At 38.7% G+C, this 18,885-nt stretch overlaps 1 protein-coding gene across 1 annotated transcript in view; it reads right to left on the bottom strand.

Moving 5' to 3' along the window:
• Nucleotides 1–2,445: 2,445 nt before the first annotated feature.
• The window catches only part of ino80d (INO80 complex subunit D), a 39,435-nt gene continuing 22,995 nt past the window's right edge, over nt 2,446–18,885 (bottom strand). Inside the window, exons 6-11 of the mRNA XM_002936387.5 lie at nt 14,907–15,131; nt 14,135–14,244; nt 13,121–13,254; nt 6,718–6,935; nt 5,739–5,896; nt 2,446–5,309 (exon numbers count right to left, since the gene is read on the bottom strand). Coding sequence (XP_002936433.3) covers nt 4,144–5,309; nt 5,739–5,896; nt 6,718–6,935; nt 13,121–13,254; nt 14,135–14,244; nt 14,907–15,131 — 2,011 coding nt within the window. The 3' untranslated portion in view covers nt 2,446–4,143. The remainder of the gene's footprint in view (nt 5,310–5,738; nt 5,897–6,717; nt 6,936–13,120; nt 13,255–14,134; nt 14,245–14,906; nt 15,132–18,885) is intronic.

The following is an 18,885-nucleotide window of genomic DNA, read 5'->3' as shown; positions in this document are numbered from 1 at the left end:
AGGTAATGTTTGTCTTCAATGTTAATACTGTAAATACACCCACTTAATGTTTTTCTGGTAGGTGTTGTTGGGACCGATCATAATTATGTATACTTTGAGGCTCCACTGAATGAAAAAATGAAAAAGAAGCAGAGCTTTTAGACAATAGATGAAAGATAGCTGAACAGAGCAGACTGGACAAAAACATGCTACAACGAAACTCAGGACTTTTGCTTATAACTAGGGATGCACCGAATCCCGTATTCGGTTCGGGATTCGGGCCGAATCCAGTCTTTTTTTGATGGTTTCGGCTGAATCCACGGTCCCGGCCGAACCAAATCCGAATCCGTATAAATTAGCATATGCTAATTAGCATTCAGAAAGGGTTAAAATTTAGAGGGGGGGATTTTAGCAACTTTTTGTTTGTTGTGGCAACTTTTAGCCCTTCACGATAATTAGCATATGCTAATTAGGATTCGGATTCGGTTCGCGATTCGGCAGAACCCAAAAAAGTGGGTTTGGTGCATCCCTACTTATAACAGATTCTTACATATACATGATATAAATAAGCATAACTGTTACACTACTTATTTTAATTTTTTGTTGCAACTGATCTTTTAAGGTTAGCCAGTGGGGTCAAAATAAAGCTGTAAAGTTAACTTTTAGCATGATGTCAACAGTTACACTGAGAAAATTTACATTGGTCTTCATTACTCAATTTTTAATGTGCCTCTCTCCACCCTGAAATTTAAAATAACTGTCCTCAGCTATCGGAAAGCCAACAAATCATGCTGCTTGAATTGTATTGTTATTTTTTTTATCTTTACTTATCTTTATATCATAAAATACCGGGTGCAATTTTGTGACTCCAATTTTACTGTCCGCCTTAGGCTAATGCCAGACGAGGCGTAGGGCGGAAATTTCGCATTACGCCTCCTACTTGTGCCTGCACCCGAATGAATAGAATACGCTCGGGTGCAGGCACATGTAGCGGAAATACACATAAAGGCACAAGTAGGAGGCGTAGGGCGGAATTTTCAGCAAGTGTTTTTCCGTTTGCCGAAAATATCCGCCCTACGCCTCGTCTGGCATTAGCCTTAATTTTAGTAATTTTTAGCAACCAATAAGTGTGAAACGTTACCTGTATGAAAGCAAACATAATTAATTATTAGGGGTTACTAAAACTGGTGCAAACTTTTATTACCTTTTATCTTAAATTCTAAACTAGAGAGCTGAGGAAAACACAAATAATTTAAATCTCCAAACTGACAAAGTGAGCAAATGTTAAATTCTCTGTGCTCTCATCGTAAACCTAGCACAAGGGTATGTAGAAATGCCACATCACCAACTATAAATGCAAGTTCAAAATCTAGCAATCACCTATATTTAAGGGGTATTGGCTTATCAGATATATAGAATACACAGCATATCTGAGCTGTTAACTGCCATACAAAATGTTTACTTTGAGATATGAATGAGATATACATAAATTATAGGATGTTATATATATATATATATATATATATATATATATATATATATATATATATATATATATACAGTTCAAAATGTACAGCACTCACGAAAATAGATGATCGCCGATTGCCTGGGTGCAGTCCTCATTAGCGTAGACAGTAGATGAAAATGGATCGCATCACACAGGACTTATAGAATAATATAGAATTTATTTGGGTGCAAAGCAAAGAACTGACGTTTCGGCTACAGCAGTAGCCTTGAGAAAGGCTACTGCTGTAGCCGAAACGTCAGTTCTTTGCTTTGCACCCAAATAAATTCTATATTATTCTATAAGTCCTGTGTGATGCGATCCATTTTCATCTACTATATATATATATATATATATATATATACACACATATACATACACACATATATACATATACACACACACACACAAACACAAACATACATATACACAGACACAAGAACTTTTTTCTTGAGTAACCAGAATTCCTCATAAATGGGGTTAAAATGTCCAGGGTGTATTGAGTGATCAATTCCACACCTGCAACAAATACTCAATACCTTTGAGACATAACAACCACAGATAAATGAACATAGCAAATAAAACCTATGACTGATTTTAAAAATGATTGACGGGTGTTATTGTTACTATCTAGTCCAGTTTTATATTTTTATTTTGGTCGTAAAATATAAGTTTTTTATGTTCTAGCAACAACATATCGTGGGTATATATATATAGTTGGAGATATATATATATATATATCTATATCTATATATATATACACATACATATATACACATACATACATACATACATACATATACCAGCTAATATAGATATTTCTATACACATGACTCTTTTGATTTAATTGATAATAAAGATTTGAGATGGGAGAACATACCTGAAGAAAGATAGTCATCAAAAGCTGTAAATTCCTACAACAAAACATCCACTTTTTTATTATTGTTTTTTTAAACTTAGTGCTCAGTTTCCACAAACATGCTCCTTTTTCAGGTTTCAAAAAAACTTGAGAAAAGGAAGTTTTTTTGCACATGCTGTGCATGTGGTATAAAATTTAAATTGAGCAACAACCATTTAAAGTTTAGATAAGCTGCATCATGTACTAACCATAGGACCTGGTATGGACTAACTAGTTGCAGATACTTTTTGTATCCCACAAAATGCCAGATTATGATTACAAAGCAATAATTTAAGGTAACTCTTTATAATACAGGCTCGTCTTTAATTCCTTTTCAATAGCTTATTGACCGGAAATTCAATCAATCACCACCATTGTCTGAAAGCATGGCATGATCTGACTGCTACATTTTGCATGCAGACAACCACATAAAACATTTTTTACACCAAACAGCTTAGGCCCAGATATTTAATGCATAGGCTTACCAAACTGTGGGCCCCGCTGCCTACGGGAACAGAAAGGATTGAGTGGGAGACCAAATTGAGGATCGGTTATGGTCCTACCTAGGCCAAGTGCTCATTGGCTTGCAAGAGACAAAAGGCAATCCGAGCACAATAGCAGGGTTACAAACCTATATAAAGCATTTTTGTGAGTTAATGGGCAAAATGTTGTATTTGATATTAACATAACTATTTATGTGACTGCTACAAAGAAGCTTTTAAATATGCTTTTAGCCATATTGTGAGTTGAAAGAGGCCCTGCCAAAAAGTGAACTTTAAGGTGGGAAAAGATGCGAAATATAAAAGTCTCAATATTTTTACTTTAATATTTGAGCAAAATAAAAACCCTACTTAAAAATAAGGTACACCTTATACTATAACAGAGCTTGCTAAAGTTTTGTTTATTCTTATGGAAACTGTATAATCCAACACCATGCTAAGATTGTCATAGTTAAAAATAAAAAAAAAATTATGAAGATGAAGATGAAAAGGGAAAATTAAACCTGTTATATACCAGAAACATCACAAAAGAAGATTCTTCCAAACTTTTGCTTTCGATTTATTTGTCCCAGACTAGCACTGTTTGATGTAAACAGTTAGTGCTAACTTCTCCTCTGATCTTTAGCCTTAATGTTTACTCTGAGGTATGATCCAAAAAGTCATTTTAAGGCCAAATCAGAAAGGAATGGATGCCTTTGGAAGGGAAAATAGTGCCAAAATTATTTGCCAAAGGTTCTGCAGGGCTCCCCTCCAGAATTCAGAACACACACGCACACACACAAATTCACAAGATCAAAACTGCTGGACAGATACAGGTAATTACTCTTGATTTGTACTGCAACAAATCATTTCAAAGAATGCAGAGTTGCAGAATTGTACAGCTCTCCAATTATATTTGTGTTTCCTGCCACGGTTGCTAAAATTTGCCCTGCGGTCACTAGTCTAATCATTTCCATCTCCTAGGTGAAGTCATAGTATATGGAACAAGTAGTTAATGAAACAAATGTATGTTCCCTGGAATAAGTAGGCCATACGTTAGAACCTGATGTTACTCCGCTGAAGAGAAATAAAGTGAAAAAAGTGAACCTAAACAAATTCTAGAAGCACCAGTGCTGGCATAGCACAAAAATACAGTGCAGAAAACTATTTCTTCTTTCTGCAATATTGTGTTTGGAGGGAACAAATATTTCAGAAGGAATAAAAGAGCAACACAAAACATTTACAGGGACAATCTCCCTTCCATCCAATTATGAAACATGTACTCAGTTAGGACTTGCAAATGAGGAGGAAGCGTTGGTGGTAGTTGTAGATGTGGCACCTGTTACAGAAAATCCTGTAGGAGGAGCAATGGAACTATGGCTGGGTTGAAGGTCTTTGGGGATGCCACTGTGAGAGGTCAGCTGATGGCCAAATGCTGCAATGAACTGAGGGAGCTGATGTTTGAGGGATGCAGAGTCCATGAGTTCAGAGGCTGGGGGACTTAGGCCACTAAAGCTGGTCTGTGGTAACCCTGGAAGCATATTAGAGCTATTGGGGGTCACAGTGGAGAAGGTAGGCTGTGTTGTCTCTGAATGAGAAGTAGCCGGTGGGGTGGACAAAGATGTTGAAAGCAGGTGTCCATCAGAAGTGATGAACGTACTGAAACCTGATGGATCACTAAGATTAACTGGCAGATTTCCCCAGTGAGTTCGGTTCACCACTCCACTCAGAGGCATATTCAGCTGGGTGGTTAGTAAGTGCTGTGTAATAATAGGTACATCTGAAGAGAAGGCAGCAGACAAACTGTCAGCAGAGTAGGAGGTGGCATGTGGGGATGTAATTTGGTCACTATAAGGAGAGGGAACATGCTCACTGTCATAATGGCTTCCTTGGGGTGAAGAATGTGAATGGTCACTATTATATTGCTGCTGTGAGGTGATTAGATCATCTGCCTTGATCAAGATCTCTGCCTGAAGTGTCCTTTGGGGTGCACTGTTACCTTCATGAAGACCATGAAATGTACCAGGTAAAGCTCTCTCACCAAGTGAGCTCTGGCTGATTAAAGTGGCAGAACTAAGGCCAACATTGGCAGGTGATGAGAACTGCCCCTGAATATGTCCACTCAGGGGTGCTGATGGGCTGGATAAGGTAGTAGAACCAAGTAGGTTCTCATCCAATTCCAGACTGGTGAAGTTATTATGACCTATACGCCCATTGAGTAGATCTCCAAGGTCTGTTTGATCTTCCCGACTCAGTGATTGTATTACTGAGCCTCCAGAACCGGTTGAGAATGCTGCTATCCCACGATCGGACAGGTCTTGGCCAGCTGCATTGTCAGCTTGAGTTAGCACTGCTATAGAGCTTAAGCATTCCAGAGATGTAACTGCTTGCAGGGCCCTCTCCAACTCTTCAGCTTCTTCAGTGGTAGGAAGAAGTTCACCATTTTTACCTATCAAACATTAATAAAAGTAGGTTTTCATTTGAATGCAACACTGTGCTAACCAACTTTACATAACAGTTCCATAAAGAACATAAAAAGGAAAATGCTAATGTGGTCATTTTGTGACCAACTTGCACTATACAATCAATTTTATTTAGATAAACTTTTCCCATTTATAACATAACACAGGGATCTTTAAGTTTCAGTTGTGGAAGACAAGACAATGCCTAAAATGGGTTAGTACAATAAAAAAAAACTATTAGCATTATTTTTTACTAGAATATAGGATTTGCAGAAAAAATATAAATTATTAATTAAATAGTTCTTAAACTCATATTAAGATTTGGTGGTATATAATCAGTTTCACATCTAAGAAAACAGTAATTTTAGCTAATTACAATTATATAATAATATAGTAAGACTTTGTAAGAATGTAACCTTCAAAGAAGTCAAAGTCTTGCAGATCATCAGGCAGACGTGGCAGAACATCTGAGAAGTCCTCCTGATTGAGCTCTAAGTCATGGGGAATGTCTGTTATCTCACTAGTGATGTCATCAGGCAGCTCTTCTGTGCTCAGATCTGGTGTGGAAGGACTCCTGTAATACAAAGAATTTAAGCACAAAAGAACATTCATACATGGCATAAACGGTTTTGTATTGTATATTACAAATATGTGCATATGTTACATTTATTGGGCATTAGTAGTATCTGACTTGAAGAATGAAACCAATTCCAGTACCAAAATATTCATGAAAAAAAAAAAAGACCAATTATTTGATTTACCAATGTAAATGGCTTTTAAACAAATTATCAAACACAGAAAACAATTTACGTGGCAAGAAAATCCATTATTTAACAAGAAACTTGTCATAAGCTTGTCAGCTTAGATGTTTTTTTTAGTCTGGTGTAGGTAAAAAAAAAAAATGAAATAGTAAATGGATTAAGGCTTGACAATTTGTGAAATTTAGACAAAATATTCTAGCAGTAATTTACATTATTTTCCTTGTCAAGTCAAAATATTACGAACACAGATTTAAAAAAATGTGCAAGTTGTGAATTGAAGTAGATATATAAGGGCTTCTGAACAGTTTTGGCTAACGATGAATATTCGACTAGATAGGTCCTCTGCGCCCAGCCTTCCAAACCTCATGCATCAAACCCCCAGCAATAGAGCCGCACTCTCAGCCAATGACCAATCGAAAACTATATATAGGGGGGAGCACAAGACAAAATGCAAAATTGCTGCAAAAAAGGTTTTTATTTTGTATGGCATAAAAATAAAAGCACTTTTTTTGCAGCAATATTGCATTTTGTCTTGTGCTTCCCCCTATATATATATTTTTCGGCTAACGATGAATATTGACTGATGAGCCTAAACCAGAAAATAATACAGGATTAATTACAAAATGATACTGACCTTAGGCTGGAGACCTCCATTGGCAGTGAAAGGCTGCTGGGCATACACAGGTTGCCCTGGGGCACAGCAGGTGGAATGGGTTTCTGAGGCCGTCGTGGACCTCGCCTCCTTTTCTTCTTATTCTTTTTGGTAAGCGCAGGGGGTTTGGTCTTTTTCCTGGGTTTCCTTTGTTGCTGGTGCTGAACTTTACGCGAATTGTCCCCTCGCAAGAAGTTATCCTGGTTAAGAGAATAAGAACACTTTATGCTGGCTGCCAAAGAAATGTAATGTGACTCTTCTCAAGAGTAACTACCACATTAGGCAAAGGAAAACAGAGAATAAAAAGTTCCTCTTGTAGTAGGAAACTAAAAAAATAACAACAATAATTCATTTTTAAACACTGCAGGTGCAACCTTTTTTCAGACAGAAAATCTTTAGCAGTACACAAGATACAGATCACATAGGCCTTGTATGCAAGAATGTGATTACAGAGTGAAACTTCTACTCTTTTACCAAACTATATATTTCTTCCGCAAAACAAATTTCCCCCTTTGCCACCACTGCTCTGTTAGGATAGAGAAATATAAAGCTGTTGGAGATAATTATTAGGTACTTTGGGTAGCCAGTGTAGCAATGGGAAACAATGGATAATAAATGACTGGGGTAATGGTGATGCCTCATTCAAACTACACAACGTTTTAAAAAGTTTTAACAGCAATGTGTCATAGAGGGGCTATTTACATGATTAAACCCATTATAAGAAATAAAAGGCACATAAGTCAGTTTACTCACATAATATTTTATATACTGGAAGATAACCGTCACAACTAGTAATGGACGAATCTGTCCTGTTTTGCTTCGCCCAAAAATTTGCAAAACAGCAAAACATTGCAAAATGCATTGAAGTCAATGGGCGGCAATGTTTTTTTTTTAAAGCCATTTTAGTGTACAGGTGTTTTTTCATAGTGAAACCTTTGCTCGTCACTAGTTGAAGCTTATTAGTGTTATAAACAAAGGCAAAAATTCCCCATAGAGAATGAGCTTTAGACAGTAAAGAGTCAGTAAGACAAATTAAATGCAATTTTTATTGCAAACAGAACTGATCAAATTATAGTAAGGAATTCACTTAAGGTTGCAGCAGCCTAGATTAAAAAAAACTATTTCTAGAGTAGAAAAGTAGTTTTTCTTGGATATTTATTCAGAGATGCTTTCCAACATCTAAGAGAGCCACATTTAAGCCTAAAGGAGAATTAAACCCTAAAAATGAATATAGCTAGCAATGCAATATTTTATATAATAAACTGGCTGGACTGGCTTAAAGTTTCAGCATCTCTATAGTAGGTCTTTACAGTTGTCACAGTAGCTTCCTATCCTGGATTCTGTTAGAACTGTCCGGGACAGTGCAAATGCTCAGTGTGCCCGAAACAGCTGTTGAGAAGCCAAGATTGGGGGTCGTTGTAAATTATCAAGCAGAAAATGAGATGTCTGTCATATAAGCTGATTCTATAGGGTTAATTATTCAGTTTTGATGCAATTGCCCTGGTTTCAGGTCATTTAATGTGAATCTGAATGAATTACTAATCAGCCTTTTACTGATACATTTCTATTCTATTTATGTAGTATATTTTGAGTCGGTCCCTAAGCTCAGTAACTGAAAGCAGCACAGAACATGCGGTGGGCATCTGTGGAGGCACAGATCTTCCCTGCTAAAATGCTGTGGTTGCCTTGGGCTGGTACAAAAGCCCAAAACATAATGTACCTACTTCTTTAGTTAGGTATCCTACTTCTTTAGTCTTTAATTCTCCTTTAGTTTTCATGTGTTATGTTAGGTTTGGTTATAAATTACTGGAGAATACCATCTTTTAAAACTTAAACAACCAGGTCAATATATGGGTGAGTCCCACATTAGATGTAAAAACACTTTAAACTTAATAGCAAAAACTGCTCTCTCTCTCCTCTTCTGTGCCTTCCTTTTCTCTCCCTTCCTTTCTCTTCCCTACCTCCCCAGGACCCACATTAATGGAGACGTACTTGGTGATACAAGCGAGGGCATCCGGACCTCAAGCGACTCATCTGGTAAGACACATTCACTAACAGTATACCTCTCACAATGGGTGACTTAAAAATTATATCATGGAATGTTAGGGGCCTGAATGATAAAATCAAGAGATCTCTGGTCTTTAACTACCTCAAAGCCCACAATCCACATATCTTACTATTACAAGAAACACACTTAAAGGAACAGTAACACCAAAAAATGAAAGTGTATAAAAGTAACTAAAATATGGTGTTACTGTTCCTTTAACAGGCCAAAAAACTCTCGCTCTAAGAAAGCCTTGGGTAGCATACGCTTACCACTCTACTTACTCCTCATACAGCAGAGGAACCTCAGTTCTTATAAGGAAGGGCGTACCTTTTCACCTGGGGGAGATGCGCACCGACAGGTCCGGCAGGTACCAGATAATTGCATGCACGGTAGCAGGATCTCCTATGACCTTAGTCAATCTGTACATCCCACCACCATTCTCAGAAACAGTGCTACTTGACATATCGTCTATTCTAGCACAACTACCCCCATCCCCCGTCTGCATAGCAGGTGATTTTAACACTTACCTAGACCCAGCATTAGACAAACTTCATCCCTCTACAATCCACCCCTCCAAACTTGTGGACTGGCTTAAAGCATATAACCTAACTGATATTTGGAGGTGGAAGTACCCACACACCAAAGATTTTACGTGCCACTCATCCACGCATCATACCCTGTCCAGGATAGACTTAGTACTGGTCTCGCCAGACCTTTTGCCCAAAGTAAGAGAGATCAAATTTTTACCCCGAGCAATATCAGATCACTCTCCAGTATACTTCTCCCTACAATTATCAACGCACCCTCACCACAAACAGTGGAGACTGTCACCAGCCTGGCTCAAAAACCAAACAATAGCAAATGAATCTGCTACTTCACTCCAGAACTATTGGTCAGAGAACACAGGCTCGGCCAGTCCGAGTGTTGTTTGGGATGCAAGCAAAGTGGTACTGCGAGGGGTCCTGATAGCTTCAATATCCAAAGTAAGAGCTACTTCTAAAGACCACATAGCCACCCTAAACTATAACGCAGCTCAGGCAGAACAAAAATTTATAGACAATCCTAACCCGCAAAACCACGCCGACTTTGCTGCAGCCCTCAGACAGGCGGACTTGCATAGACTAGACCTCACTAAGAAACAGCTATTACACTCAGCCAGTAAATCATTTGCTTTAGGAGACAAAAACGGTAAACCGCTAGCTTTTCTGACCAAGGTACTGGAAAACACTACAGCAGTCCCCAAACTGATCTCACCACAAGGCGAAGACATTCTCTCCCCATCCGACATCGCCGCAGAATTTGAGAAGTACTACTCAGACCTATATACTTCCAAGGCACAATACACAAATTAGGATTTACACACTTACTTAAATACAATCACCCTCCCTTGTCTAACACAACAACAGACAAAATACATGGACAATCAAATCACACAGTTAGAAATTGCAGAGGCCATTATGTCTATGCCAGCAGGGAAATCCCCCGGTCCTGATGGATTTGGCATCGAATGGTACAGGCTCCATATTCGCCAGCTAGTTCCCAAACTGCTAGAAACATTTATGTATGCACACGAAAACTTTCTACTCCCGCCCTCCTTCTCCGAAGCAACCATTATTGTCTTACCCAAACCAGGCAAAGAACCCACCCTTTGTGCTTCATATAGGCCTATATCGCTCTTAAACACTGAAATTAAGATCCTAGCCAAAATCCTTGCAAGAAGACTAACAAAGGTAATCACCACACTGGTTCACCCAGACCAATCTGGTTTTATGCCCTCCAAGTCTACGACCATTAACATTCGCCGCCTCTATTTTAACTTGCAAATAAACCACGAAAATGGAGGATCCGGCTTGGTAGTGTCCCTTGACACTGCTAAGGCGTTTGACTCCAGTGAATGGCCCTACTTATGGGAAATTTTAACCAGACTAGGATTTGGCCCCAGTTTCGTAAAATGGATCCGCCTGTTATACAGCAAACCCGTGGCAAGAATAAAAGTGAACGAAGTACTATCCTCCCTGATCACACTAACCAGAGGAACTAGACAGGGATGTCCCCTATCCCCCTTGTTATTCTCCCTAGCCATAGAACCAATGGCGATATTAATTAGACAGAACCCAGAGATACAAGGGCTCAAATACAAAGGCACCGAAGAAAAGATCTCTTTATATGCTGACGACACCCTGTTATACTTAGCCGACCCATTAAAATCCCTAGAAACAACCCTTAATACAATCTCTCTATTTGGAAAGTTCTCAGGCTTACAGATAAACTGGGACAAATCCCAAATCCTTCCACTTACAGCCCGAGCATCTCAATCTATCAACCCTGCAATTAATCTCAAGACAGTGGACACCTTCAAGTACTTGGGAATCAATATACACAAAGACCCCACCAACTTCATCTCCTTAAACCTACAACCTCTCATACAACAAATGAAAAACACACTATCACGCTGGTCCGCACTACCCCTTACACAAATTGGCAGAGTTAATATATGCAAGATGATATATCTCCCCAAACTACTCTATGTCTTCACCAACTCGCCTTGCTATATCCCCAAAACCACACTACGAACAATAGACCGTATACAAGCTGACTTCGTCTGGGCCAAGAAAGCTCCAACAGTAGCTAGGACTACTCTCCATGCATCAACCTCACAACTGGGATTAGCAATGCCCAACTTAGAATTCTACTATCTTGCAGCACAGGCAGTACATGCTTCAAACTGGAAAACATTTGACACCGAAAACCCGGCTTCTCTACTAGAAGCACTGTATTTTGGCTCCATTGAATCCTTACACCATGCTCTATATAGACCAAGCAATTGTCTACCCCCCCTAATACCTCTTTTAAATCCCACCAAAAAAACCTGGGACATGTTGTATAAAACCTCCAACATAAAAAACTCAATCTCACCTGACACACCTCTGTGGCACAATACCCTTCTTAAAAATTTTGCAACTTTTGAAAAAGGCGCTACATGGGCAAGAGCAGGGGTCAAACAACTCCACCATCTACTACACTCAGGATCCCTAAAAACCTGCAGGCAATTCCAGGAACTTCCTACCCTGGCGGACCGGTCGGTGCTCAGTTACATGCAAATACGACACCTCTTCCTTACACAATTTCAGCAAGATACCCACCCCATAGAATACACGACAGTAGAAAACATAATCTCTGCTCCAGACAAGCGTAAAACCCTCTCCAAAACATATGCAGCAATCACTTCTCACAAATATGACCCCAGACCCAGAGTCAAACTCAAATGGGAAACAAGCGGCCTCCACCTAGACCCAGATGACTGGGAAGAGGTGATAGACAATCTTTATTTCCCATTAATAAGCACAAGAGACAAACTAATTCAGTTCAAAATTATACACCAAACATACTTAACACCTAAGAAACTATACCAGATGGGTCGCTTGGAACACTCCCGATGCCTTCGCTGCAATGAACCTGATGCGGATTATATGCACTTGCTTTGGAATTGCCCAGACATCCAGAGATTCTGGCAACAAGTTATGCGCTTCCTAGCAGACGAACTTTCCTTACCTCAAGTTTTAAACCCAATCACATGCTTGCTGGGCCTCGTAGACTCCCTACTACCAAAGACAGCCTCGAGATCACTTATGAGAGCTCTGCTATTCTATGCTAAGAAAACTGTGGCCCTACACTGGATGGGTCCCCAACCTCCTACTTTGAATAAATGGATAAAATTGATTAACTCTCAACTTGAACTCTACAGGTTAACATACCTAGCCAGAGGATGCCCACTAAAGTTCGAGAAGATTTGGAACCCATGGCTGGAGTCTCCAGCAACAACGGTCTAAAGCACCACAATACGCTCTCCATTCCCTACTTCCCCTCCTCTCCTCCCTCCTTCTCTCTTTCTTCCCTCTATCATTTCTCTTGTTTATAAAAAAATTCAATAAAAGTTGACTATTAAAAAAAAAACTTAATAGCAAAAACACAGGTTACCTATCATAAATCCAAATCTGTTTTACTATCTTGATCTGCATACAAGTTTAAGACTTCCAGGCTAATAATATATAACTGAAATGTGTTTCTGTCTCCCATGCAAGCACAATACAAAAATAATCATGGTTTAACCAGTGTGGTGCCAAAATGCAAAGATTGATTATTGAAAAGAAGGAAAAGCACACAATGTTGATTTTCAATCCTGAAGCCCACTAATTTATTTTGAGCTTCTAGATCAAAATTGTGTGCAGTTACTTCTTTACATTTTCTTTGCCATGGTGTGACAAAGGAAATATCCTTACCTGGACAGGTAATAATAATATCATATTGCAAGATTACCTCCATTTTTAAATAACTTACCATTTTCTTGGCATGTTCTTCACACAAAGGAGTCTGATGTATAATATCAAAAACAGGCACAGAACATTGCTGGCCATCTGCAAACTTTGCTGTGCAGCTAGAAAAAAGCTGTTGGGAGCTGTTGGACAAGATATCTGTAGAAAACTGTTAAGAACAACAAAAAGCACAAATAAATACAATTAGCACAGTGTCAGACTGAGCTTGTGGGGCACACCAGATAACCTCACACCCAGGGGCCAAAATATACTATACACATGCACCCACTAGCTGCTGCCAAACACCACCCATTATGTACTAAGCCATTTAACCCCAGACCTGCCAGTAAGATCAGTGCAGAAAATGGGTAATATAAACACATTAACCAATACAGACATGTCAGAAAGATCAGTGCAAAAAATGTGTGGAACAGAAATGTGTGAAGCAGAAGATCACCAACATCTGATTCTCTCTGAGCACTCCCATTTTGTAAGGTAAATTGGATAATACCATATCTCAAAAACTATAGATATGGCACTTTTTTTTTTTTTAAATAACAAAATACATATCCACATTCAGGACAAGTTCCAATGAAAATAAAAACATTTTCTTTCTAAATTTTCTGTAGCAAGAAATTAGATTAAAAACCTGCCTTTCTGGCTTTATATTGAACAAACATAACATATTACAAATATCTGAATGCTTCAAGAAACAAATAAAATCAAGTCTATCTTTACAAAAACATCCCGTTTTAGGCAATAGTTTAAATACATCAATTCTATTTGTTAGAACCATTCTAGCCCATTTAATCATTAAAGCCCTGTTCAGCGCCGGATTTCTGCTATCACCACCCCCCCACCACTGCGTACGAACACGCATGTGCAAGCGCCAAACTTAAATCTCCCATACGGAGCAGTGGGAGATTTTTGAGGTACACAGACTTTGTGCATGGGTTTCCGTAAAGAATAAACCTTTAAACTAAAAATTGTTAATATGTTAGAAAATAGTGTGAAAACAAAACAAATTGAAAAAGGATACGCTGAAAGCAGTTGCGTGAGTAGGGTAGGGCTCTGTTCTTACATGTCCTGTTACTGATAGTTGCACTGCAAAGGGTTACTTCTGTCTCTCTCAATTCTGGTTGAATTGGCCTGTAACAAAAAGAACCTGTAACCTCTACACTTTACAAATTACACCCTCAGTCCGCCACTACTATGCTTGAAACACTGGATTTTTTTCAATAGATAACTTGCACTGGATTCCTTATGAGAGTGGCACCATACATGTGTGCATATACATATACACATCTAAAAAAGGAACCACATTCTGGATTTAGCACAAATAACTAAATTTTATTAATGTGTCATCATATTTTATTGGGGATTTCTAGTCCGACAAGTCACCTCCTATGTATGCAGGTGAATAAAAATAGAATAAGAACGGTGGTAGTAGTATTTACAAATTGTAGATTTAGTTAAATTAAATGCCAGTATGAATGATGGCGGTGAATTGTGTGGCCATATTTAAACTCAAGTATTAGTCCATGTATGCCAATATAAATAATGAAAGCTGATTTAAGTATATACAGAAAAGAGGCAATATGGAAGTATTTTAATTACACACCTCTTTCTCATTCTTTTTAACCCCCCCCCCCCCAATTATTTCCCGTTGCGCTTACTAAGCTATACAAGCTTTATATTGATATTTTTAGCTTTGTAACAACATACATTTACATATACAGTTAGTTTACAAGATCCGTTGTTACAATGCACACCCCAAAATGACAGACCACAAATTGAATGCTGCTCCTAACCTGGTCCTTATGCATGTGGTTCTTCGCAGTTCCTGAAGCAGCTGCCCTGTGGTCTCTGGTTCTCTGAGGGCAGCCTGCTGTAAGGCTCTCCGGAATGTATGTCTGTATTTTTTCTGACAGGATTCTGCTCGCTCCAGGCGGCAGAGGTGCTTGTATTTTTGCTGAAAGTAAGTGCAAAGTTGTGCAATCCTGGAGCTCCTACCGTGCGCTTCTTCAATATCTAGCCTGAAGAGAATAAAATTTCATGCTATTAAATGATTACATTTCCCCACCATATAATGTGGAGCACCATGCCTTAAGGCGAATAAATACACAGTGATTAAAATATGGATTCTTTTGTCATACACATGGATTTGTGCTAGCATAGTCAACATTAAATTACTGTTTATTACAGAGAAAAAAAATTAATCAAAACTATGTGACATTGCATTTGCCTTATTTCAGCTCTATAGTAATAGTTCCCATACCTCTCAAGTCTTGAAAGGACTGTAAATTTTAGTAAACTTAACTCTTTTACTGCCAAGCACGTATGGCATACGTGCTGGCAGTAAAAGGGCTTAAACGCCAACGACGTGTCTCATACGTCGTTGGCGTTTAAGCGCTGCCCTCTGCAGCGGCGGCATGTGCCGCCGCTGCAGAGGGCTTCTAACAATGACAGCCCCCCTGGGCAATGTGCCAGGGGGGCTGTCATCAGGGTCCTGCGAGCCGATCGCTCGCAGGACCCTCCAGGAAGCAGCAGACGCGATCGCATTGCATCTGCTGCTTCCTGCTTCCTCCCTCTCCCCCAGCGCCGGCCCAAATGAGGAAGGAGGCGATCGGGTCTTCAGGAACAGGTAAGGACTTTTTTTTTATTGCATTTACACACTTTTACACACATTTACATACATTTATACACACTTACATACATTTACACACACTTACAGCACACATTTTAGCATTTTTTTTTTTTCATTTTTCACACTTTTATACACTTATTTACACTCATATACACACTTACACACTATCACACAACTTTTACACATGTACACACATGTATACACAAACACTTTGGGTTTTTTTTGTTTTGCTTTTTTTTTTTTTTTTTTCATTTACCACTTTGTTTTTATTTTCTTTTACCTAAAAACTGTTTATTTTGACAGCGTAACTATTGGATCAGATATTCTGGCCACTAATTACACTGTCATGTAACTTATTTTGTTGTTTCACTGATTTGCACAATTTTTGTGGTTTTATCACATTTTATCCCTGTATAAGTGTTCCTAATCTGTTTTTAGCGTAGCTTTGCCAGGTGTAACTTTGGTGTACAAAAATAACTTTACCTATTTTGAATTCATCAGAATGTGTACTTTCCAAAAATATATGGTTTTGTGGGGGATCTGTATAGTTAGGGGAAGTTTCGGCACATAATACACTGACAGGGGGCTCTGTGTGCAAAAGCTGAGCTGGCAGGCGAGAAATCCTTATGCGCTATTTTCATTTAGGGTTCAGTACATACCGCAGACTTTGGTATATCTATGCATATTGGGCATCAAACTGTTCAGTAGGCCTCTGGTGTTCCTATTGGGGGTGATTTGCCTTTGTACGCAAGAAATTGTGTGAGATAAATGCGACAAATTGCAACATTTTTAGGCGATTTTCTGAAATGTCATAAAAACCAATAAATTTAGGAAAGCTCTGCAGATTGGTACTTTGGTGCAGAAAGGACTCTTTACCCTTGTTGGATTTGTCAGAATGTGTACCTTCCAAAAATATATGGTTTTGTGGGGGTCACTGTATGGTTAGGGGAAGTTTTGGCACATAATACACTGACAGGGGGCTCTGTGTGCAAAAGCTGAGCTGGCAGGCGAGAAATCCTTATGCGCTATTTTCATTTTGGGTTCAGTACATACCGCAGACTTTGGTATATCTATGCATATTGGGCATCAAACTGTTCAGTAGACCTCTGGTGTTCCTTTTTGGGGTGATTTGTCTTTATCTGATCTTTATCAAGAAATTGTGAGAGATAAATGCGGCAAATTGCAACATTTTTATGCGATTTTCGAAAATGTCATATAAATCTGCAAACTTAGGAAAGCTTTACAGCTTGATACTTTGTAGCAATAAGAAATATTTACCCATTATAGATTCGGGGGGATGTGTATTTTCCAAAAATATATGGCTTTCTGGGGTGAATGTACTTTTTTTGTAGCATTATCCCACATAAAGGATGTAAATGTGTTGATTTTGCAGGAGCTGAAATGATAGATCATATGGGGGTATGTTCCCATTGGGGCCCCTACATGCCACATACTTAGGTAAACCTATACATATTGGGCATCAAACTGTTCAGTGGACCCCTGGCGTTCAAATTCAGGGTGTTTTATCTTGGTACCTAACACTATGTGGGAGATAAGATGCTGCAAAGTGGAAGCTTTGAGGCGATTTTTGGAAATGTCATCAAAATTGCTAACTTTAGAAAAGCTGTGCGGCTTGGTACTTTGGAGTAGAAAGACATGGGTACCCATTTTAGATTCGGGGGAATGTGTACTTTCCAAAAATATATGACTTTCTGGGGTGAGCGTACTTTTTTGTAGCTTTATCCCACATATAATGATGTAAATGTGTTGATTTTGCATGAGCTGAAATGACAGAAATGACAGTATATATGGGGGTATGTTCACATTGGGGCCCCTACATGCCACATACTTAGGTAAACCTATACATATTGGGCATCAAACTGTTCAGTGGACCCCTGGCGTTCAAATTCAGGGTGTTTTATCTTGGTACCTAATGCTATGTGGGAGATAAGATGCTTCAAAATGGAAGCTTTGAGGGGATTTTTGGAAATGTCATCAAAATTGCTAACTTTAGAAAAGCTGTGCGGCTTGGTACTTTGGAGTAGAAAGACATGGGTACCCATTTTAGATTCGGGGGAATGTGTACTTTCCAAAAATATATGGCTTTCTGGGGTGAGCGTACTTTTTTGTAGCTTTATCTCACATATAATGATGTAAATGTGTTGATTTTGCAGGAGCTGAAATGACAGAAATGACAGTATATATGGGGGTATGTTCACATTCGGGCCCCTACATGCCACATACTTGGGTAAACCTATACATATTGGGCATCAAACTGTTCAGTGGACCCCTGGCGTTCAAATTCAGGGTGTTTTATCTTGGTACCTAATGCTATGTGGGAGATAAGATGCTTCAAAATGGAAGCTTTGAGGGGATTTTTGGAAATGTCATCAAAATTGCTAACTTTAGAAAAGCTGTGCGGCTTGGTACTTTGGAGTAGAAAGACATGGGTACCCATTTTAGATTCGGGGGAATGTGTACTTTCCAAAAATATATGACTTTCTGGGGTGAGCGTACTTTTTACTAGCTTCATCCCACATATAATGATGTAAATGTGTTGATTTTGCAGAAGCTGAAATGACAGAAATGACAGTTCATATGGGGTATGTTCACATTGGGGCCCCTACATGCCACATACTTAGGTAAACCTATACATATTGGGCATCAAACTGTTCAGTGGACCCCAGGCATTCATATTTAGGGTGTTTTATTTGGTTACTTTATGACCTGTAGGAGATAAGATACTATAGACTAGAAGCTTTGAAGCGATTTTTTAAAAAAATCACAAATTTTGATAAAAACCAATAACTTTAGGAAAGCATTGCGACTTGATAGTTTGGAGTAGACAGACAGTTGTGCCTATTCTGTATTCCCCAGAATCTGTTCTTTCCAAAAATGTACAATTTTCTGGGATAAACCTTCTGTTAGTGGAATTTTGGCCTTGAAATCCAAAGTATGCAGTTTTTTTGGAGCAGTGCTTTGGGAATTTGGTAGTGTACTGCTGGGAGTTTTTGACCTATACAAGTGAGAAATCTCCATAAAACTATATATATTTGGTATTGGCACGTTCAGGAGACATGGAACTTTCCAAATCAGTTGTATATTCGTGCATAAAATAATTTTTGTTTCTAGTATGTGTGATT

This window comes from Xenopus tropicalis, chromosome 9 (assembly GCF_000004195.4).
Source record: "Xenopus tropicalis strain Nigerian chromosome 9, UCB_Xtro_10.0, whole genome shotgun sequence".
NCBI lineage: Eukaryota > Metazoa > Chordata > Amphibia > Anura > Pipidae > Xenopus > Xenopus tropicalis.
This window is presented reverse-complemented; position numbering and strand designations above follow the sequence as displayed.